Source organism: Corvus brachyrhynchos, unplaced genomic scaffold (genome assembly GCF_000691975.1).
Source record: "Corvus brachyrhynchos isolate BGI_N302 unplaced genomic scaffold, ASM69197v1 scaffold44, whole genome shotgun sequence".
NCBI classification, from domain to species: Eukaryota; Metazoa; Chordata; class Aves; order Passeriformes; family Corvidae; genus Corvus; species Corvus brachyrhynchos.
In genome coordinates, this window is record NW_008238359.1 from 6214137 (window position 1) to 6238919 (window position 24783).

General features: G+C 38.1%; 1 protein-coding gene across 1 annotated transcript in view; it reads left to right on the plus strand.

Annotated features, from left to right (window-relative positions):
* TMEM135 (transmembrane protein 135) overlaps positions 1 to 24783 on the plus strand; it is a 162769-nt gene that overhangs the window by 98771 nt on the left and 39215 nt on the right. Inside the window, exon 7 of the mRNA XM_017735847.1 lies at positions 1508 to 1554. Within this exon, the coding sequence (XP_017591336.1) occupies positions 1508 to 1554 (47 nt within the window). The remainder of the gene's footprint in view (positions 1 to 1507; positions 1555 to 24783) is intronic.

Below are 24783 nucleotides of genomic sequence, written 5' to 3' on the forward strand. Positions count from 1 at the left end.
CCCCCTCCATCCTCCAGAAAACTGGTTCTTTGCCATTTCTCACTTACTTCCCAACATTGTTGCTCAGGCTGTTAAGCCTTCTCCCTGTGTCTCCAGAAAAACCTCAAGAGAATTGATGGTTGTTGTTTGATTGATTAAATACATTTTGAACTTTAGAGGATTAGGGCAGATTTTTTTAAGTAGAATTTGTGTTTAAAAACAAGTCTGCTTTTGCTGCTGGTTTGAAATGAAATATACCATTACCCTCATTAAATACACCTTTGCCCTAATGATTTCATATAAAATGATTTCAGATGTTCATATTTTTGATGCAGATAAATAAAATATGATAGTTCTGATGAAGGAAAAGGAAAAAATGGGTAGTTTACAAAGCAGTTGTTACAGTGTCTTGTGTCACCTAGTTTTAAGTCACCTGCCAGAGGATTTATAAAAGGGAAATGGTTTCATTTGTAAGGGTTTTTTTTGTTCTGAAAGTCATTGTAAAGATTTCCTGTGCAGATTTTTGTCACTCTTTCTGATCTGTTTTAACACACAGCAGCCTCCTGTTCTACAGGTTTATAACCTAATTTGCACCTCTGCCACCTCTTTCATTTCTTCTCACGTGAGATGTCTGTATGGTCTCATGATCAAAACTTCTTCAACCCTTGAAAATAGGTGCAAATACTTTCTGAAAGACTTGCAGTATTTCTGTAAGGATTTTGCCTCCTAAATGATGGTATGAATATGGGCCAGTATATCTAGAGCAAAACAATATTTTCTCACTTGTGAGCTGTACCTAACAAAAATGGAGTGGATTAAGGCAGGTTTCTCTGAGTTCCTCTGCGGGTGGTAAGGAGGAGGTAACAGCTCTAAGCCCCAGCAGAGAAGATGGCAGAAGGAAGGACATTCCCCTCTCAGTGCGGGAGAGCTGCTGAGTTTGCTCATTGACTCTTGTATGATGACATTGATAATATAGAGCGAGATAGGATTGTTCCATGTGAGTTTAGCACTAAGGTAACCTACTGTAAAGGATACTCTTGATTTGGAATAGAATTAACTGCTCTCAAACTGGCTGGAAAGCAGTTCAGCAGAAGGAGCTGATTATGCAGACATTTTAAACACCATGCCTTTTAAACTGAAACAATATGATATTTGAATAAATCACTAAAGCAAAGACTGCTAAAATATGATGTTTAAATTTCAGTTCTAATATTTTATTGTTGAAATTCTGTTGTTTTATACTTAATTTATTACTTGGTCTTTTATTACAGACGCTTTTAAGTGGTGCCATTTGCTGTGTCTGTTGTCCCACTACCTTGGCGTGTATTTCAATTTTTTAGCTTCTACAGGAATCGCTCAAAGTCCACTAGAAACTAGGCAATCCTTTTGGGTGGACTCAGACAAGCTTTCATTCTGGGCCCTCAAGCACATAAATAAAGTGTAGTTTTATAGCAAAAGTTATAAAATCTTCATGATCCAGACCATGCAGTAGTAGTGTGTTATGTAATAACATTTCTCCTTCTTGTAGGTCCTTTTGTTCTGCATCACAGCTGCTCTGTTCATGTTCTTCTTCAGGTATGTCACTGGTATATTTATTTATGTGGTAAAAATTGTTTAGAACAGTGTTTCTTAGAGTTTACTGTTTTTTGGTATTCATGTGTATATTGTATATTCTTCACTCAAGCGGAGTTGAGTGGAGTGCTTCTGTGGCATCACCCACTTCTGTGAACATAATTGGGCTAAAAAGGGAAATGCCAAGTCTTCTGGAGAATGTACTGATTACTTAAGGAGTTTTATCTCCTAAGTATGACCCTGGAGATCTAACAGTGTAAAAACAACTGAAATCTGCCTTTCATGGCTCTTTTCAAGAGCTCATGGCAGGAAGATCACATTTTCTCTTCTGGTAAAAATAGAGAACAGGAAAATCAAATTTTGTGGTCTTAAATAATATCAAATATTTGATATTATTTATTTTTTAATAATATCAAGTATTTGATATTATTAAAAAAATGCATGCAGGTGTAACTACCTTCTTTCAATTTTCGAGTAAACTTGTTTCACATGTTTTCACAAGCTTTGAATTGTATTCCTGTTTTAAAACTCACAGTAGTGGGAGATGGATGAGACACTCATTTTAATGACTTGTTTCTTTCTTAGTTTGCAATATATATGTATGTCATTTATCTTGTTTCCCTTTAAATACCAGACCTCTCAAATTTTCTTCATTATATCTCAAGTTGGAAAGTTGCTTTTTAAAGTAACCTTTGACTACAAACCTTTGACTTAGAATTTTCTGCGGCATGCAGCCATCTATGGTTCTTCAAGTATGATCCCCTGGTAATTGCAAAACTCTGGAAGCTGCAGCTTGTTTTTCATAATTCCATTACTTACGGATATTGGCCAAGAACAGTCTGTGGATAGAAGAGGGCTGTTAATTTAGGGGATTCGAAGAAATGTTCCTCCTTTCATTTATAACCCATTAAGAACCTTGCATTGGCAGTCTTCTTGCTTTATTTTCTTCTACGTCCCAGAGTGAAACCATAACAGCCTCAGAGAATTTGTCTTGTAAGGTTCAGGTTAAACACCTGCCTGCATGAATGCTGATCGAATGAGCTCAGAGCACTAAAATTCTGGTCAATACTATAAATATTGTATGATCTTGGAGGAAGCTAGTTGTCTCCTATTTATGTCTTTGTTAGTGAACCAAAATTTTCTCTCTAGTTTTAGAGAGAACCTGCAATCACAGGTCTGCAGAGAGATCTGCAAAAATCACAGAATCCTCAAATAGTTTCGTCTGAAAGGGAGCTTCAAGGTCATCTAGTTCTAACCCCCCTGCCATGAGCAGGGACATCTTCCACTGGACCAGTGCTCAAAGGCCCGTCCAACCTGGCCTTGAACACTTCCAGAGACGGGGCTTGTCAGGGAAACCGTTCCAGTGACTCACCACCACAGGGTATGCCACAGTAAAGAATTTCTTCTTAATATCAAATTGAAGCCAACCCTCTTTCAGTTTGAGGCCAATACCTCGTCCTGTCACTACATGCACTTGTAAAAAGTCCCTCTCCAGCTTTCCTGTAGCCTCTTTAGAGCTGAGAACTGACACAGAGCCCAGACGAATTTGGTGTATTTTTCCCTGACCTGACACAGAAACACTGGCAGTTGAATGGGCTCCAAACCACTTTCTCTTCTAAAATAGTGACTCCATGCCAAGGCTGATGGAATATCCTGTTGAGCAATCATCAACAACATCTAATTCCTTTTGTCTTTGTATTTTAACAGAGGAATTAAAATAGATGATCAGGTTTAGTTTAATTCTTGGGGAAAAACATCTACTTGTAAACACCAATGAATGTGCTAAGACAAGGTAAATTTGTCAAAAATAATTAGCACAGACTGGTTTCTGAGGTGGGTTTTTTTTCCTTTCTTGGTGTAATCAATATTGTGAGTAGGACTTCTTCACAGTGTGCTACTTTTCTGAAGAAACCAGGTTTAGAGGGATCTGGGTGAAAATACCTCTGGGTATGCACAGTCTAGTCAACTGCTCAGGGAGAAAAGACAGCAGAGAGGTCACTTAATAAGGCCTCAGAGTTGTCCATTTTTCTGGACTGGCTGTGACTGTGAGTTGGTCGCTGTCTGAACCCATATGGGAATTAACCATTGATCCCCTTCAGTAAGATTTTGGACAGCCCTCGGAAAAATCCTGTGTGGAGTCCCAGGGAAGGCAGTCTTCCTGTCTCTGTTGCCATTTAAAGCAGAAAATAATTGGGAGAGTCATTAAATTACATTTCCTATTTAATGGCTCAAAATCACTTCAGCTTTTTTCTTAATCATAAGTGGATCAAACTGACAAAATCACATTCATACTTTTGGAATTAACACCTTATTCAAAGTCAGATCTGTTTGGCTTGTAGAATATATTCCCAGTGACTATAAAACACTGTTTACTCTTACCTGAAAACCAGAAGATTCTCTTTTGCATTGTTTTTAATCAGTTTCCGGAGTGGCTGTTTTATCCTCTCCACCCAACTAAAATGTCAGCCAAGGTACTGAGAGCAGTAGCAGTCGCCAATATCATATATCATCTCTTTCATTATTGAAGATAAAATTCTAGTATCTATATGGTGTAATTTGAAGCTTAAAACATTTCTGAAAAGAGACTTAATATAAGTCTACCTCTACACTATGAAAGTCTGAGTGATGCTTGGGAGTCAAATGTTGCAAGGAATAAAAGCAAAGTAGTAATTATCTGAGTTCATATAAACTGCCTTATCTGGGGTTATCAGGTTCTCTGATCTTAAAAATGATTACTGTTACCAATAGGTAGCCCTGGTTGGCACTGCATTCCTAACAGCTCCAGATTCAACTAAATTTGGCTACTATTTCTGCTCTGGGTAGTTTTGAGCTGAATAATTTTCCTTGCGCAGCTTATACCATGATGCGTGGCAGCTGCATCGGCACTGAGCCAGTGGTTCTGCTTGGGACAGCGTGGAAAGAAAGCAGAGATGCTCCACAGCATTCACATGGACTTTCATGGTCATTCTTAAGTAACTGCATACCAACATGGCTTAAGGTGATCTTTGCTGAATCTAGGAGATAAAAAGTTGTTTGTGTTGGAAGGTTCAAAACTGTTTTCTTCATGGAAGAATTGAGACATGTTCTATACATCACGCAGCTTCCAGGGTATCTTCTAGGTTGCTGTGTTAATAGCAGCCTGTAAAGTTGAGTTTGCTTAGTGTTGCTTCTGGAAGGCCAGTGCTCTGGTTGATAGTTACCCATTAAAAGAGGAAAAAAACCAATATGGGACATAATTGCAACATGATTTTACCTCTTCCTTGGGGTGGGTGTCTTCCTACCCATCCTACTCTTACAGGAAATACTGATGTAACAGATGTATGAATCTTGGTCTATGGAAGTATATGTATTGTTCTTCTTGATTTATTTGAGTATTTCCTTTTCTAGTATCATGATTTTCCTCAGAATCTCATTATAATGTCCATCTTATATTATTTTCTAACCAATTCTGTAACAATGTAATAATTGTAAAAATTCTGTAATCATCCTGTAATGATGAGGCAGGTTTCATACTAGTTGAAAACTTCACTGAGCAGCCCTGATATTTATCACTAGAGTTTCCCCCAAATTCTGTTGGACTGTACAAATGCTATTGCCTCTGCTACAGGACAAGAAAAAAAAGGTGCTAAACCTCAGGTGTTAAGGAGTGAGGTTACAGAACTGAAATGGTAGAAGGAAAAAACAGGAATAATTACTCTGGAATAGATAAAGTGGGAGGAGAGTCAGAGTGAAAGGTAAATTCTGAAGAGAAATACAGAAAGGAAGACAGTAGGAAGAAGGAAGGAGAGAGTGACTGAAGAAGAAAGAAAAAAGGTCATGTCAGGAGACAGGACAAAAAATAGAAGAATATACTAGGAAAAAAGCAGCTGAAATGCAGATGATAGGTTTACAAGCAACAGAGTTATATTTACAGACAGAGGAAGCATATTTTAGTGCAGTATTTTTTTGTTTCTTCTCTTCCATCCTCATCTTGTGGTACTTTTCTCCTTTCTTGGACCTCTGTTTTTTCTCAAAATGCTTCTGCTCCACTCCACTGGAAGTGATGAAATTAAGATGCATTATTCATTTGTGGATAGCTGTAGTATACACAGTATGGTGAAATCTGACATATGTATATTTAATTCACACATATAGGCAACCACAGTTGAAACAGGATTGTTCCCCTTCCACCCATTTTTGCCTAAGAATCTTAGATGCAGAAGTGTGTCTGGGGAGAGGAATGTTCTTGTATCTGTAGGATATTATCTGAAAGAATTAATTTTTAGGTGATATTGAACTCCACTGGCTCTGAGTATTCACCGCTTACTCAAAAACCCCAGTAGTTTGTGGTGTGATCTGACGTCATTGTGTCAGCTGATGTGTTGTGAGTAGGACTTCTTCACAGTGTGCTACTTTCCTAAAGAAGCCAAGTATTGAGGTGTCTGGGTAAAAATACCTCTGGATATGCACAGAGTCTGGCCAACTCCAGTTCCCTTCAGGGAGAAGAGACAGCAGAGAGGTCACTTGATCAGTCCCCAGAGACCATTCTTAAAGTGTCTTGTAATAAAAGTACGCTTTTCTTTAATGCTTCTAATTTTTTTTTTAAATTGAAGTTTGCAAATAATTAAGGTTGTGGGCAGAAAGGTTTTGATTATACCATGGTTTCATGCCATCTTATTTCAGTTTGAATAATTCTTGGTACTGTCCAGAATACTCTTCTAGAGTAATGGGATAGAATGAAATGGAGAAGCAGGAGGGATCCTACAGTGTGTAAAATAAATATTTGTAAAACATGGTGAAACTGTTGTTTTAGTAGCAGTTTCATTTTGAATATTACACATGGGATTTTTTTTTGGAAGACTGGTGCAATGGCTGTGCATTTTCGTGCTTGAAGAAATCCACATAATACAAAACCTGCAATTTCCGTACAATAAATGAACACCTACATGTAAATCCTATCCATATAAACTTAGAAAATCCAATGATGTGTTGGCAGACTACACTACTGGTTGCTATAGCAGTTAATCCTTAGACCATATACTACCAGCTTATAATATGCACATGTTAATTCATCTGAACCTTAAAATGCTCTGAACCTTAGAAAGCAAAGCTCCACCTGTGAGCTGAAACCATCTATTAAGGGAAGCTGGATGTTTCTGATGATTGATTGGTCGTAAGTTGAGGATGAAGGCTGCCTTCTCTAGAGGTAAATGCTAAAGTGTTATTTTCTAAAACAGTAATTTCAGACAATCTGAAGTTACTGCTGTGATTTCACAAAGCAGGACATCATGTTTTGCATAACTCAGGATTTGCATAGCTCACAGCAGAAAGCTCTTGATCTTTTAATGGCATTTATATATTATGTGCTGATTAAAAATGGTTAATGAAAAGAACATCTAAGAAATGCAGATGCAGTGTCATATACTGCTACTAAAGCAGAGTACTGAAACTTGTGTAAGTCACTGAAAACCTTTGAGAAAGGTCCTTTTGTTCACAGGGCCCTTTATGCTATCTCATTGAGGAAATTCTAGCCTCCCAAATTACAGCTATTTGCTCTTCTTTCTCTGTGAAACACATATCCTGTAATTTATTCAGTATTTTTGACACGATATTTCAAAGTGCCTTTATTTTCTTTTAAAAATGTGTGGTACCAGTGCCTTGTTAGTCTCTTGTTTCATCACCTAAACTGCTTGAAAGATATTTTTGCTTTATAATTCTACTTTCCTTCTGCAGTAGAATCAGCAAGCTTAACAGTCGGAGTTGCTATTATATGGATTTAATATCAAGTAATCTTCCCCTTTCTTATAAAGTTTATTTTGGAGCCTTTTCCAATTGCTGTAGAATTACAGGACTGCATTAAAAGTCCTCTGCTGTTGAATTATTAGGTAATAAATCAGAAGAAAAAAAACAGATGAGGATTTTTTTCCATGTTTATGTATGATTTTTACTGTCCTTCTATAAACATCTCAAAGTTAGTGACTCAAAGCATTGTTTTGGTAACTGTCATGAAACTTGATTTCTGAGGTATTTTGGATGACCTGGTGAGTAGATGAAAACATTCAGCCTCCTAAGAAATGCTATAAATATCAGTTTGCTTTATTTAGTGTGAGCAAAAGTAGAACACGGATTGCAGGAGAGGGTTGGGGATGAGAAGATAACCTTCTGGGTTAACTCAGGCACTTCTGGCAGAGACCTGCTGCTGGACTTGCACAGACTGGGTTCAAATATAAATGTGGGTAAAAGGTGAGATAATTCATGTTCTGTTTATGTACCAATAGAATAAAAAGTGAAAAAGGATTTTTACTTTTTTTCTTTTCATGAAACATCTTTTTTGTTCTCTCGTAGTCTTTTAGGAGACTCACTGCATTTTAGTTCTTTTGTCTCTTTAAACTTGCTATGCCATATAGTACTTTTGGGTTTGGTTTGAAGGGAAGTTTTGTGGATTGCTGAGTTTTGCGGAGCTCTGGTCCGAGCTTTCTGCTCCATTCACAGGAGAGGGAGACTGATCCCCTCAAGCTAATGCTGGACACACATCTGTAGTTCAGAAATGTTAAAGATGTATCTTCAGCATATTTTTATTAGTGCAAGAATTCGAGATTTTTAGATTTTCATACAGGTAAGAAGAATATCTGGACCTAGAGATTTTACAAAGAAAATGTATATTTAGGGTGGAAAATTGTAGTGTCCAGCAGGATTAAGAGAAGCATCTTTCGCTGGTTTGTGAGCCTCTCCTGACACTCTTGCACCTTCATTGTTTGGAGTGGCTGCTATACAATATCCATGAGCAAATCCCACTTTTGCTATTTCTGTGTTCTTATATTTACAACTGCAAATGATTATTTCTCACCTATTCATTTGGGTAGTACTGGAGGAAGAGGACAACAGTAGTATCCATAAAATGAGAAGAAATCAATTTTGATCCCCAAACTAGCATTATTCTTACAACAATTAGATCTTTAACATATCTCTAGGGCCTGTTTCCAAGACTAATCTTCATCTTTAGGCACCTATTTGACATATTTAAGTTAGGAAATAGGAGGGAAAAATGGGCACATCAAGAGGGCAGTTCCCATCTTGTGTAGGTTTAACTTCTGTTGCAGAGCTTCCTCTCTCTAACTGATGATACAGGGGATTGTGCACCAAACTTAACTTGCATAGTTCTAGGTGGAATACATCTAAGCTAACATTTTTCTCTAAAGTTACCTAGAGACCGTATTAAAATTATTCTGAGGGATGGTAAGTGTTTAAAATTAATGAAATGCTGAGATACTATGGTTTTAATTTTTTTTCTAACCTATTCTGCATACATGGCCCATATTATCTTTCTATTTCTTGGACCCATTTTTGGCTTTAATATGAAAAAAAAATTACCTTGTGTTCTGCTAATAAGAACAAAAAACCTAAAGAGACATTTATACTAAAGTATTTAAGTATTGATTTTTTAATGGGTTATTGCCAAAGTTTTTGGATGGAAATGACAGTAAAAAGACATCATAGAACAAACTGCTCTCCTGCTTGGAAAAAATATGTGAAACATTTGAAAATCTCCTTCTGAGTTCTAAATAAAATTATTGTAATTTTTACAGTAATATAAAGTTCAAAACTGCAGTAAACTGTGATCTCTTTAGATCCTTCTCAAGGGGAAAAGTTAAAGTATTTATACTTTTTTTGTGTCCTGGAGATGCATCTTTGGAACTGGAAAGGTTTAAATTTGCCAATATTTATTTCTGTCTTTCAGAAAGTACATGCCAATTTGGTAACAGTATTTAAAATATTGCTTTAAATTAGAGATTTGTCATGTAATGTTAATTTTATGAAGTTTTTTTCTAGTACCTTTTCTTGAGAAAGAATGTGTTAACAAAATATTAAGTTTGGTGATTAGAATGTAGCATTTAATATTCGTGTTTGCCTTCTGAATATATGTGTTTGTGATATTGAAATGTTACTAGAGCAGTCTTAGTCTTGAGATACCAGGAGTTATTGGACTAATTTCCTGAAAATACTCTGAGAGAAAACTTCTGACATTTTAATGATGATCGTTGGTCGCGTGACACCTGTTGCATTTACAGTTTCTCCCAAGGAGATACACACCACATCAGCCTTTAATCCTTGCACTCGTTACTTTATGGTCAGCTGTGGTATGGCTGTCACGCCAAGCCAAGCAGTGTCACCACATCCATGCGTACCCCCAGAAGAGGTGCAGGGTCCATATACACCATAGGAAACTAAACCAAATCTGAGAGCCTGTACTGCAAGATTTAGGTGTTCAAAGGGATAAGCATAAATAAATTTACAGTATTTTAAACACTCCTTCTGGTAGTAAGATCAAAGCAACTGTTACCTGGTGCTGAGTCGTGCAGGTGTCATCTCTGCCTCCCCCCGTCCGAGCCGGCAGCTCCGCAGACTCCTGAGCAGCAGGTGAGACTGTAGGAAAGGTGAGATAGTCACAGTGGCAGTGTCACTTATCAGCAGAGACAGATGATTAGCATTGCTTTCCCAGAGTTGGGATCGATTGTGAGGAGTGGTGGTGGGAGCCAAGGAGAGGGAAGGGACTGGGAGGAGGCTCTGTATGGGGCTGTGTGTGGTGGGAAAGCAAATGCTCCTCTTGAATGCCTTTCAAAATATTTTTTTCTTTGGATCCTCTTGACGTTGACTGATGGGTTACACTGAGTTCCAAAACTGGCTGCTTCCCCTTCCCCTTATCTGATGCACTGCTTGACCAGAGAAGAAAAGAGAAACGGGAGGAGGAGAGGTGGGACGGTATCCTCAGTGAAGGGGTAAGAGGCCAAGCAGGACAGGGTTTTAACCAGCCATGAATCAGCTGTAATTAAAGGAGTGGGGGAACATGGGTGGTTGCATTATTAGGGCTATAGTGCAGCTTTTTGTCTTTGGGTTTACCAAAGCTCTTCAGATAAAGTACTCACTTAGAAGCATAGTGGATCATCAAAGTAACTAATATGCAAGTCATCAGGTCATTTTTTTCCTTTTTTTGTTTCTGCCTCTTGATCTGACAGGGAAACATTACATGCTTTTGCAGCATGCTGTCTACAACTCTGTTTTATATGCCTGAGCAGTACCTAAATGTTACCTGTATCAAATGATAGCCCAGAATGAAGGTGGTCTTTGTCCTTTTGGCATTTTAAAAAAAGACAGATACTGCCTCCAATCCCTTGAACCGCCTTTCTTGTTACAGGAAGCTTGCCAGCCCCAGTACATACTATTTTTCACTTTGTCTTTCAAGTTGAAAAGCTCATAGTGTATTGAAATGAGTAGATGGGTATTTTATTGTCATATAATGCCATTGTCTTCAGACTAGCTCTCTTCTTGAAGGCATGAGCTGTGATAAGGTCAAGTCCACATTGGAAGTATTAAATGTGTGGGCTGAACTTGGGTTAGTTTTCATTTTCCCTATGTTAAATCATGCTGCTCCTGATTCCTGCAGTCTGCAAAAAGGTTGCAGAGTAGGCTTTTTCAGCTGCCAGCAAGGGGGGAAAATTATGTTCTGTTTAGTTCCTGTCTTTCCTATCTTTATTTGTGGTTGTAGTTTTTGATACTGAGATATGCTGGTACATCTGTTTAATGGTAATACACATGTCAAAAGTCAGGAAGATGCTTTACAACATCTTTAAAGCATGTGACTTCTCTTTTGTTGGGCTTCACTGCTTTTAAAAAGAAACAAAACCCCTTTTACACTAAGTTCAGATGTCCTGCTTAATTGCTTCCTGCGGATTAAGTAGTACCAATGATTTTACAGCTATAGGGGAAGAAAGGAATAAAATTTGATAAAAGTATCATGGTTTCCATTGACACATTGCAAGGTACATATGCCAGTTTGCATGCTAGGAAATAACTGAAATAGGGATTTTAGTACTGTGCATACACTATTAAAAGTGTAACTAAATAGCCTACAGAAACGTGTTTCTTTAGGACTTAAAATGTAACACCAGTTGTTACCAGTCCTTCATTGCATTTGCTATATCAGTAAGTTTACTCTTGTATAGAAAATGCAAACTTTTGAATGTAATGTGAAGAGATTAAATTTAATTTACCATGTTTGGTCACTTTTAGCCATATGGTACCATAGGGTCCTGGAATGTATTTAAACTTTTTCTTTCCAACAGTAAATCTTGTCCTCATTTTAACAGATTGCTTTACGTGTAGCTGGATCCAGTTGCACAGCCTCCTCAAGAGAGGAAATGCGTTGCCTGCAGACAAGCGGTACAAGAATTACTGCTGTACAATAGGGAGTATTTTTCCACCATTATCACTTTTCAGTGGAGATTCTTTTTCAGATATGTAACACTGACTCAATGAACCAGGAAAGTGTTTACCTGCAAGGTGATCTCGTGGTAACAGGAGAAGCTTTTGAGGGCTAAAATTTCAGGCGTCTCTGTCCAGAGCCATCCCCAATGGAAGAAAAAGAGGGTCTCCTCCCCTTCTTTAGGTTTTTGTCAGTCAGTCACAAAGGGCTTTTGAACTGCTAGCATATTGATGTGTCTGGGCTTTGGCTGTTTATCATCTTCCTGTCATCCTTAAACGCAAAATAAAAGAAAGGAAGTAGCTTCTGATTCTCAGGCTTTGAGAATAAACTGCTTGTGGCTGCTGGGGACCTCGCCGTCCCAGCTGCCCTGGAATGCCTTCTGTGGGGATGCTTCACATCACCCCTGTAGCTCCCAGGCACTGGCCAGAACAAGGCTGATATTACAAGTCAGATGATGAAAAAGCAATTGAGGTTCACAGATTCGATTTCTGTCTTTGATCCTGGCGTTAAAGCACCAAGCTCTGTGCGTGGAAGTATAATGCAGACAAGATTTCTGGTTGCTTTAATACCACTACTAAAAAGATCCATTCACAGGATGTAGGGATTGGCTTGTATTTTTGCAGGATTTCAGAACTGTTCTATGTATTTTGTCTGTGTTTATTGCCAACACTACAAGCAGCTAGGTTTTTTTCTTCCTTATTTAAAATTATTTTTCCCAGCTCTGTGAGTGGAAGTATAATGCAGACAAGATTTCTGGTTGCTTTAATACCACTACTAAAAAGATCCATTCACAGGATGTAGGGATTGGCTTGTATTTTTGCAGGATTTCAGAACTGTTCTATGTATTTTGTCTGTGTTTATTGCCAACACTACAAGCAGCTAGGTTTTTTTCTTCCTTATTTAAAATTATTTTTCTGTAAGATTTTTCTTACTTATAGTATACTATAGTATAGTGTACTGTGTAGTAAAGATTTGGCAGCTAATTGACTTACCCTTTCACATACATTTGAGGCACTTTACAGTTTACATACAGTGTACTAAGGGAGAAGGATTAAGTACCCTGCCAAAGGTCAGAGACAAAATTTGTGTGCCATTGAGCCATAGAGTTCCAGTCCAGTTCTTAAATCACAAGGCTATCTGTCCTGCATTCCTGTTACAGGGCATAATTTAACTTTGAAAAATGGGGCATGGTACAGAAATGCTGCCAGAGAATTAGGTAGGAAGTAGTATATAAACAGCCTATATGGAATCATAGAAAGAGGCAAGAGACAAGGAGGTTATGCAGGACAGTGTTGAGTACTTTGCACAAGTCCAGGCAGGTGACATAATTCACTCTTTCTTTATCTACCACCACTGTAAAAGGCCACCAGAATTGTCAGGTACAATTTGCCATTAGTGAAGCCGTGTTGGCTGTCACCTCTTTGTTTTCCATGTACCTTAGCACAGTTTCCTGGAGGATCTGCTCTATGATCTTGCCAGGCACAGAGGCAAGACTGGCTGGCCTGTGTTCCCTGGGTCTTCCTTTTCTTCTTTTTTAAAAGTGGGAATTTTGTTTCCCTTTTTCCATTCATTGAGAGCTTCACTGACCTGCCACAACTTCTCAGATAGGATTCATCTGCCAGTTCCCTCAGGATCTGTGGATGCATCTCCTCAGTTTCTATGCATTTGTGCACCTTCATGTTCTGGAGATGGTCTGGAACTTGATCTTTTTCTATACCAGATGGCTCTTCCATCTCCCAGTCCCTGACTTTGCCTTGTGCAACTCAGACAGTGTTGCTGGATCACTTGATGACGAAGACTAAGGCAAAAAGGTCATTGAGTACCTCAGCTTTTTCCATATCCCAGGTAACCATGTCTCTTATTTCCTTCTAGACTGGGCCCACGTTTTTCCTTGTTTTCTTTTTATCACCAGTGTAGCTACAGAAGGTTTTCTTGTTGCCCCTGGTGTCCCTGGCTAGATCTAACTTTCTAACGGTTTTAGCTTTCCTAACCTCATCCCTGACTGCTCAGGCAATCCCTCTGTATTTCTTCCAGGCTACCTTCCTTGCTTGCCATCCTACCTAGGCTTCTCTTTTTTCGTTTGAGTTTGCCCATCCATGCAGACCTCCAGGCATTTTTGCTGAACTTCCTCTTTGGGATGCATCACTCCTGAACTTGAAGGATGTGATCCTTGAGTATCAGCCAGATTTCTTGAGCCCTTTTTGTCTCCAGGGCTTTATCCCATGGTACTATACCAAACAGATCCCTGAAGAGGCCAACATCTGCTCTCCTGAAGAGTATTAACCTTGCCGTGTGTCCTCCTTGCTGCTGTGAGGATCTTGAACCCCACTACTTCATGGTCACAGCAGCCCAGGCTGCCCTTGAGCTTCACATTCCCCACCAGCCCGGTCTTGGTGAGAAGAGTGCAGCATAGCTCCTGTCCTCGTTGACTCCTCTGTCGCTTGCAGAAGGAAGTTATCATCAACACATTCTGTACTCTTTATTTCTCTTGTTTTCTTTGCTGTCCCAGCTCCTTGGCTTAGTTTCTTTTGGCCATCTGTTGCATGTCAGTTTTTCCTTCTGTTTTGCTGCTGCTGCTCTCTTAGAAATAGTTACCTAGTTTTGCTGAGCTGAGGGTCTGTGTAGTTGCTTGTTTAAATTAGAAAAGAAAAACATTCTCCTGACATTAAAAAAGGAAAGAAGAGATGCCTTTGAGAAGCAGTCAGGAAAAAGTTAAGAACCATCCATGTATTTTCAAAATTCACCAATGAAAGGACAGTCACACCAAGAAATGAACTGTAATTCTTAGAAGATGGATTTGGAGTTCAGAAATCCCTGCTTGTCACTTGAACGTTACCTGCGTCTGTTTGATTGCTGCAGTCCTTTGTGGCGAAACTGAGCAGTTGCAGACACCAGCATGGTCATGAAATACAAATCCTGAACTGGTAACTTGCACTCATCACATGTTTCTGATTTGATAGCAGACAGGGCAGAAAATCTCCGTTTCATGAAAAGCAGAAGGCAATTACATTACATTAGAATCTACATGTTTTGGTATGTATTTTTAAAATAAATAGTCTTTCTGTTTATGTAAGGGTTGCACATGATCAAATATTTTACATGTAACTACTGTGCACATTGAATATATATTTGTAGTCCAAAGACTGCTGTCCCAAATATGACTTTTACCATATGACATTTGTATTTCATTTTAGAAAAAGGCATATTTTTAACTACAGGCATTGGAAATACTTGAAATTCTGTTCCTGTGAGCTAATTGCTGACTAGAATAGGAAAATAAGAGCTACTTTGTGGTTAGATGCTTGTGGTCTTTCTTTTGGCTTTTGGCCCTTAGATAAAATGTCAAGGAAAGCACAGTAATGGATAATGGCATCTATCAGTGTACCCTGGACATAATTTGAAGCCTGTGAAATGTCTGCTACTTTATAAACATTGATTTACATAGTTCTTCATTCTACCATCTGCTTATTTGGTTGGAAGAGAATAAATTATGTCATAGATGATTTTCACAGACATGCTTCAGTTCGTAAAGTCTCAATTTCACAGAGAAAGAAACTGCTGCAAAAAAACCCTTCTGTGAAACTGAGACTTTATGGGCCATTTCAAGTATTCTGAAGAATGAGACATTCTTTATTCTCTTTCGTATGTTTGATATATTGACTAGAAACCATACTGAGGAAAGGTTTCTAGTATTACATTTTTTGCCTGAATAAACCTTACCATGAACTAACCAGATCTGATTAATATAATAACAAACTCTAACTTGGAATCTGACTCTACTCTTACTCACTATAATATCAAACCATGGTTCTTATCATCAGGTAGATGATGAGATGATTAAGCTATGGTTAATTTTATTTGATTTGTAAAAAAACTTGGATTTTACTTCTGGTGTGAATAAGATAATTGTTATAAGTAAACAGAAAGCGAGGAAAAACCTGAAAAATTTTTGAATTATTACAGTCATATTGAGTATTTGCTCAAAAGAGGAAGATTAGTGCCTTTTAGATTTAAGTCTATGTTTTTTAAAGTAGGTAGAATACCTTAGGTGTTTTAAATAGTAATTTTCTGATGTGCCTGAGGTTTTTTTCTCTATAAATTTGAATGAAATTTAATTTTTTTTGGTGAGACATTATAGTAGTGTTTAGCCCAGCATCATGCAAATGTCAAAAATTCTGGCACGATTCCTCAAATACACTCTTTGAAGACACTTAGAAGAAACAAGGAGGTGAGTAATAGTGTGCACAGTTATTGGTGAAGAATTAATTGTGTCCAGTCAATCTGGCTTCCCTCTGTGAAGATTAGAGGCTTCGTTGATTCAGAATTAATAGAGGATATCATATATCTTCAGTAAATCTTTAGACAAGGCTCTCATGTGACATTCTCATAGGAAAGGCCTGTAGAAAAAACCCTCCTACTTAAGGATGAAAAACTCGAGTACTGAGTTTGCCATTGGAGTGGAAGTATCATCCAGGGATAATTGGTTCCATCCACAGATTTAATATCAAATTCTAAGTAATCATCCTGGTCATTATTGAAGTTGTTGAACAGCAACACCAAGCCTGTCTTTCAAGATGTCTGGCTTTATCCATAGATTTAATAAATGCATCATTCAGAACAATTTGGTAAGTTGGAAAATACTCCCAAAATATACAATGCAAATTGATGGATGGTTCTGCACTTCAGAAGAAAGAACTGTACAGATGGGGAATTTGGAACTTCTTTGTGGCTCACAATTATTCATAGCAGTGTGTAGGACTTAGATGGCAACCTGAACACGAGTCAAAGTACTGGGTTGCAGAAAACAGCAATTGTAATTGGGTGTACATGGCTGATGGCTGGATGGACACAGCCAGAGAGTTGCGGTCAATGACTCTGTGTCCAGGTGGAGGCTGGTGATGAGTGGTGTCCCACATGGCTCTGTTAGTACTCCTCACTATCTTCATCAATGACACAGACAGTGAGACTGAGTGCACTTCCATCCCTGGAAGTGTTCCAAGGCCAGGCTGGATGGGACTTTGAGCAACCTGGTCTAATTGAAGACGTCCCTTCCCATGGCAGCGAGGTTGGAACTAGATGATCTTTGAAAGTCCCTTCCAGCCCAAATCATTCTCAGATTCTGTGATGATATAAATAAGACTACAGTGTACAAAGCATGTGAAGTTACCACTGATCTCTCCTTAGTGTCAATAATGCCAGCTGCAGTAACAAAATTTATACATGGACACATTGTGCAGAGCCCAGAGCAGAATGGGAGTGATCACTTATAGACCATATTGTTTGAGGAACTTGAAATTACTTTTTTGTTTATGAAATGTTTTGTTTACTCTACAAAAAGTAGATAATACAAGCTGATAATAGTCTCTCGTGTGCAGTACTTCTGTAACGAGGATAAGAATAATGAACTCTCTCTTGGGTAAAAAATAAAAGAAATAATAGTCTAAAATTGCAGAGTTAGAAATATTGTGGTTAGAAATAATTACATTTGAGAAACTTTCTAGTATTAATACTCACCAGATAGTGAGGGATGGTTTGACCAGGGTTGACGTGAAGGATAGAGCTGCAGTCCTTGTTTTTGATGGAGAAGCGACTATTTGAAATTTCTTCTGTAATTTTATGTGATTATTCTGTATAACTTGTGGTCTAAGTTCAAGTGTGATTATGATTCTGTCTCTGAGAGTGCATGTTGATTCTAAGTGCAGTAGAACTCGAGTGGGCAGGCATTCATATATGGAGGCTAAATGGCTGCTCTCGAGCTAACATGGAAATTTTTGGTATTTATATTGGATTTAAAAAAAATAATAATTCCTGTTCCTTGCAGGAACTATTCCTTCATAAGATGTGAATCTCCTAAAAGAGAATCTATTGGAAATGCTATGCTTTGTATGTGTCACCTAGGTGCCAAAGAGCAGTAGATGGTATTTAGTGGTAGAATTTCTGAGGAAGGACTGCTGGCAAAATAAATGTGTCACCGAAGCAACAGAGATCAGCTGTAAAGAGGAAGATGATGTGTTGAGGAGCAGCTGGAACACCTTTGTGACTTAATGCAATGTAAACGTGCATGGTAGCTGTCATAGGCTGGGTCTCTAGTACATGCTTGTGTGCATTTCTTCCAGGAGTGCAAGGTCTCCTGAAGAAAGAAAGAAAAGATACATGATTGTAGCTAAGACCTTTATTTAGCAGCTGCTGTAGAAGGCTGTTTGAAATCTTGCCACTCTTGAAATCTCATCAGCTGTATGATGGAAATACCAAGGAGCTTAAGGTTTTTCCAGTTATTCATTTCCTGGTTGGAGTATCTTTTCTCTTTCTGTTGGTTCATGAAGAATTAACTAAAGAGATAACTGCCTATAGCACTTGAGGAAAAACTAAAGTCATAAAATGCTTGAAACCAGAATGTGTAAATAAATGGAAAAACTTCCTTCTGGAATTCTGTTTTGAGTTCATTGTTCTAATTTTGTAAAGATCAGTTGATAAAATAAGAAAGTGATTTGATTTGTCCTTGTCCTTTTGAAAAGTTAAATGGTAGGCCCAGCTAAAAGGTAGCACTATTAGGTTTTCAAGATTTGTTGCCTTCCAAAGCTGACTTAATGAAATTGGAATGTAACCTATCCTCTGTTGTCACTCTGTAACAAAGACTGACAGGTTGCTGATAATTTCTTGCTGATGCACCTCTTCTCACAGGGACAAACAGAGGGTAAGCCTTATGCTGAAAGCCAAGCTTTCAAATCATTTAAGAGGTTTGGAGCTTTATTTGTGGCTTCTGATAAGAGTGTGAAGTTTTCACTGTACTGAGTGTGTTGTGAGTAGGTGGCAGGGCAGTGTCAGTTTGAGTTACATCAGCACAACCCACCCAAGCAGTTCTAGTCTAAAGAGTCATGTTGGGAATACAATGTAAATCATATTGATGTACATTGTATGATTTACATACAATGTAAATCATAAAATGTAAAACCACTGGCTGCTCTAGACCACTATCAAAATTGTTTATCGTGTGTTATAAAGTGCTTGAGTATGTTTGAATAAGTGACGAATGTAAAGGGAAAGTGCAGGAATAAAAGCTTTGGGTTTCTTAACCAATGTCCATGCTTTTGTCTCTGGGAGTATAAGAAACATTTGCTTGCATTACATGTTTGATAAGCTGAAGATGTGATCATTTACAGTAGGTTCACTGTTAATCTGCTGTCAGTTGTCTTTGGGAAGTATAGAGTGACTTACCCAGGAGTTATTCTTGTAATTTACCAAAGCAGTCTGGGGGTTCTTTGTTGCTCTCTCAGCCTCTCAGCACGTCCTTATTTCAGTCACATTTGATTCACAGACAGCTACTATTAATTTTAAAATACAAAAGACTAATTTTATGTGTAATTCCATACAAATCCCTCTTTAAAGTGCCCTTGCAATCAAATTGCATAGCAGCAATTAATAGAAGTATATTGAGCATGCCACCTGGTACTCAGAATTATAGATAACACTGTGACTGATATGCACATTTGCACTCACATGTATCCGTTGACAAGCAGTTATCTAGGTTTCAATGAGAGGCATTAAAGAAAAATGCAGCATTTCTCAGGAAGGAAAAAATGAATATAAAGTCAACTTTCTTTTGAATATTGTTAAAGTGTCATTAAATAATGTACTTATAGGTGAAAATGCCTGCACTTTCAGTTCGTTTCAATTCTGATTTTAAAGAAGTCATCTGGCATTAGATCTACAAATGCATTTTAAAGCTTTAATTTATACTACTATATTAATTTAATATAACGTATACAAGACTTTGGAAAACAACCAAAACTATGATGGTATGTTTTAGGATCTAGGAACTGTTTGGTTGACTGCCTTCCCCTTAATTAAATTTAAAATGTGCATTTCTGTTATTTGCCCTCTAATTGGTAGCTCTTTATTCCTCCTTGTAAAGTACTACTTCAGCATATACGTACTATATTTTGTGTATGTATATCTATATTCAGAAGCTTTCTATTACGTGAAATAACTGAAGATTTCATATTTGGGAAGATCTGGTGCTTTAGATTGTCAGAGCACCAAGATGAGATTTGCAAATACTTAAGTTTGAGGTCTTGTTTTTTCCAGTCTATTCTTCTCTGTTCTTTCTATCCGTTACACATAAAGAAGTAATCTGTTTAGAGGGGCTTTTCTTCTTAGGAAACTGGAAATGTTTAACCCTCAATTCTGTCCAGGATATCCTAACCTATGCCCATTAGGTCAGTCCTGGATGTTTCCTTTCCCCCAGTGAGACAGTCTGCTAGGCTTGTGATTTTTCTGCCATTTTATTTTATTTTCAAAAGCAGGGAATGAAGGAAAAACCCACACACACCCTTCTTCAGCATTTCAGAAGCTGTCTGATAGTGGAGGGATAAAATCAATTCAGGTCTGAAGTCTTTAAGTGTGTGCAAGGTAGGATAATTTTTCACTTCCATAAGTGCTCTTTGTCATACTGTGTGCCACTAGACTGCCGATAAACCTCAGTGTGGTATTTGGACATAGCTCTTACTCTGCCAACACATAGAGTGAGCTTTTGGAGGATTTCTCTTTCAGTAGCCATCTGCTCAGTAATAGCCTTTTTTTTCTCTTTTTTTTTCACTTAGCTGGAAAAGATTACCTGGCATACTTGACATTCATCTCAAGAACCCAACACCTTCCCTGTTCTGCTTAGCATCCCTTCTCCTGTGCTTTGCTCTTTTCATCTTATGTCAGATCTAATTTGGTGCAGATACCCTGTTTCAGATATCTCAGTAGGTAGAAGGTAGATAACCTCATCTGCATTTTTATGTTGACAAAGGTTTTCCAGAAATCTCCTCTTTACCTAAGAGGAGAAGTACTCCTCTTGTCAAGTTCTGTTATTTTAAAATGTGCACTCAAATGTCCTTTCTAAGTAGAAATTTTCATGTGTTTTATTTCATGCTGTGTGGGAATTGCAGCTTAAAAGATAAAGATAGATAAAAGAAAAAGAAAGTTTAATAAACTGTGTCTGAAGTGCCATTGCATTTGTGCTTCAGAAGGCATTGCCACTTAAAGTTCATTTAGGGCTTTTTAAGAATTAATAGTAAATTCCTTTTTTTTTTAAACACCAGATGCTGTAGTTCCACAATGACATTTCCTGATTTTTAAGAACTTTTTACTTTTGATATTGAGTATGCTAGCAACTAAAAAAAAAAAGACGTGGGAAGAGAAATAATTATTTTAATTTTCTTTTTAATTAAAATATTCTTTGCTGTTGTTAGAATAATAGATAAGCACTTTTTCAGATTCACTGATTAAATAATTATTTAAGTGGAATATTGCCTGAATTATTTTGCCTAATGTATTAAAAGTAACACTTGGGAATTGGATTTTTAGTCTAATATAATCTCAGATGGTTTCTGATGTGGACATCTAACAAACAGGAAGAAATTGCTTAGTTTTCACTATCAATTAAGTTGGTAGTTGATGGTGAATACATTGGTGCCCCCCAGCTTGAGCAAGACTCAGTAAAACAAAATATTGTTTTCTTTGCATAATTTTGTAATGAATATTTCCTAAGTAACACCCTATAAAACCTCAGGCATTCTTGGATATACAGAGGAAAGAATTGTTTGCATTGTGTGTGGTATTTCTGTGACCAGATAATTGTCTCTCCTTTATACTAATTGCCAGAGTTGCTCAAGGTGGTGCATTAGACATGAAAAGGAGCTGTAAGGATCAAATTGAGTTTAATTTGAGGAAAACCAAAGGGAAGGTAGGGCTGCAGACTCAGTCTTTTCAGAGCCAGTGAGGTGGCAGGTGGGAAGCAGAGCTGCTCTAGTCCTCGGCCTTGTGGCACCCACCTGTGCAGAGGAGGTCAGGGACCCCCCAAGGAGCCTGGAGCTCCTGGTGCTCCAAAGCCTCACAAGTTACAGCTTTGGAAATCTGTCTGTAATGCTCATTCAAGAAATATGCCCTGAGTCCTGAGCCTGGAAAATGCTGATGGTTTCCACCATATGTGAAGGACACAGAATGGGGGTTTTCTCTTGTGCAGAATAACAGGAAATTTCTTTAGATTGTTATAATTTTTTTTCTTTGCATTTGTTTTAAAAAGTGATGTCAGTGGGCTCCTGGCTGTGCAATGGTAGAGAGTTATTTGGGCTCTCTGAACACTGGCAGTTGTAGTTACTTTCATTTGTGTATGACTTTCTGTCTGTGTATGACCTGCACAAGCTTCTTTCAGACAGAATTCAGGAATAATGCTCAAGGATTAGCTGTGTCTCTTTCTACATTTATTTTATTCAGTAATTAAATCAAGCTTTTCTGTGGTCAAGGATTTTATAAGATTAACATTGTCTAATAGAGTTAATTTATGAACTATTTATCCCACAAAATATTTGAATTCAAACCTAAATTAAGATCTAAGAGATGACTGTATTTTTTCTAAAAAATCTGTATTTTCTAAAAAATTTTACACAGATTCTTCCAAGTTATTAACATACATAGAAATAATTGTTCTGGAACAGATCAATGATTCATCTAGTCCTGCTGAGAAGCACTGGTGAAGCATGCCAAAACATAAATCAAGGACTTGATCAGGATTTCAGGTCTGTCACGCAATGCTTAACCCAGCTGGAGACCTGGCAGCAGAGTGCAAATCATGGGTGACTGATCTTCCCTCACCTCCATCTTCCTGCCCCACAGGAGGTGTTGTTCCTTCATTGAGTTAAAGTCTCAGTGCTAGAAGGTACTTGCAGAAAAATCCATCATGGAGCAGTGGCCTCCCGGAAGAGCTCTTGCTCTCTACGTGCAAGGTGGGACTGTGTGGTGGGGGTGCCCGGCAGAGCCAGCTCTGTGCCACAGGCCTTCTGTACTGACCTGCCTGCCTTCCCCAGGAACCAAGGACATAGCTCCTCATTCTCCTCTCTGCACAAAGTCTTGTAAGATGGAAAAATGTTGGGGGCAGGGGGACAACATGCATCAAATTACTGTTTTGTTAAGGTCATTATGTGTTTCAGTTCTGCTGATAAACAAGCATTTGCCCTGTTCCTCAGAGGAAGATGCTCAAGTGGTTGCTTTTGAATGGCAGAGTGTGGCACTTACAGGGTGAAGTGTGTCTTGTGAAGGTGCAAACCAACCCCCACAGATTTGCTGTAGCCACAAGAAACAGGAACAGTCTTCATATGAGGCACGTGTAAACCAGTCTGCTAATGGTTGGGTTACAAAGAGAGCTTACAAAGAGAGCTTACAAAGCTCTCAAAGCTTACAAAGAGATACACAAAGGATCTTCAGTTTGATGTAGCATCTATTCCGATGTGACATAGCAGGTTGCTGAGTAGTCTGAAGTGTGAGGGTTCTGAATCCTTCTTTGGGGAATGGAAGAGAAGGAATTTCCCTTTCCTTCTTGGAAGCAATTAGGGGAAAACGTGATTGACTTACTTAAAGCCTGATTGTTGTAGGTTGAGGAAATACAGAGGAAACATGTAGAAGCCTTCCTGCAGGGCTACCCTATCCCTTTCAGGGGTGTGGTGGAAATTGCTCAGTATTGAAGAAGTGACTGTTGTCAGTGATCTGAGTGGAGGTCACGGCATCCACAGAGTCCTCTGTTAGTCTCAACTGGAGCCCGTTGCAACAGCACATGTCCTCCTGTGGTGTCTGGCAATGGCATGTTTGGTGAATGTCCAGCAGTACTATTGCTGGATGTGTGGTGTTAGGGATCTCAGAGCAGGCGCTGCTCTGGTTCATCTAAACTGAAGTTGTTTGGGTTTCAAACCTGCTTGAAAAGCATAGGGTGAAATAACCTGTTAGTGAATGCTGGTGGAAAGATGCAGCACAAGTAATATGTGTTGTTGACATGCTTGTAGAAAATACCAGGTTTTAGGTTAATTCTCTCCCCATTCTTCCAATTATTATTTTTTTAAACTATATGTCTATGACAGTGTTCCTTTAAGTATGATGTTTGGTGTTTGTCAGGTGGCATGGGGTTTTAAGAGTTTAATATGGATAATTACCACATAGTTAAAGGTGAGATAATGTGGGTTTTGGTCTCAGAAAATTAAATACTGTATTTAGCAGATTTACTGTTGAAATACCAGTAATACAGAAAGATAAAGTATTCTCCTAATGCTTACTAGGACTTCACAAATGTTTCCTCTGTAAAAATCAGTTATAATTGGGAACTATGAAATACAAAATAAAAATTCAAACCAATGTATTTATAAGACACATAATCAGAGGTGTGGTATGACTTTACAAGATTGGGTTGGATGGAATGTTAATTTTGGATTACACTTAGGAACTCATGTAGTGTTAAATAAGCCTGAGGTGCTGTGAAGGTGATTGAAGCACTATACAGATGTTCATATTACGGAAAATATGATTTTATGACAGAAAATGTCTTACAGAAGGTAGTAGCATCATACATTGATTTTTTTCAGCAATTTATGGCATGATTCAGTTTTACGGCTCTTTTCTTCCTTGTCAGATTTTTCCTGGCTTCAGCAGAGTTCTGGCTGCACTTTGCACATAGCTAATTTTGCAGAGGGAGAACTGCTTTTTTTTTTGTTTTCGTAGGGCATGATGAAAAAAAGCTTTTGATCTGTTTAGGAAACTGTATAAAACCAGCGCCTTCTGACTTTTTATCTGCTCATCCAGTTGTAATAAAAGTTTTACTGAAGTGATCCTGCTATTTTAAATTGAAGAGACAAGGTGGATGTCAGTGATACACACCCAGCAGTAGACGTGGAGGAACAGTATTGTCAGACACTACCCCATGACTTTATTGAAGAAGTGGATATAATTTATTGTTTGAGGAAAAGAAAGCAGCAAAATATTATTTTGAAGGTGAGCCAATTCATATATTCTTGGACATTACACAGACCACCCAGATCAGAAGCGATGTTTTATGTCTCTTAAATCTAAGTAGATTCAGCTGACCATTGAGCTGCCTGCCCAAGGCCAGTGGAGCACTTAGGAAAGGAAAATCCACCTTTTAATTTCTCCTTCTTTTCATACTTCCTTTGTGAAAGGCTTCACAG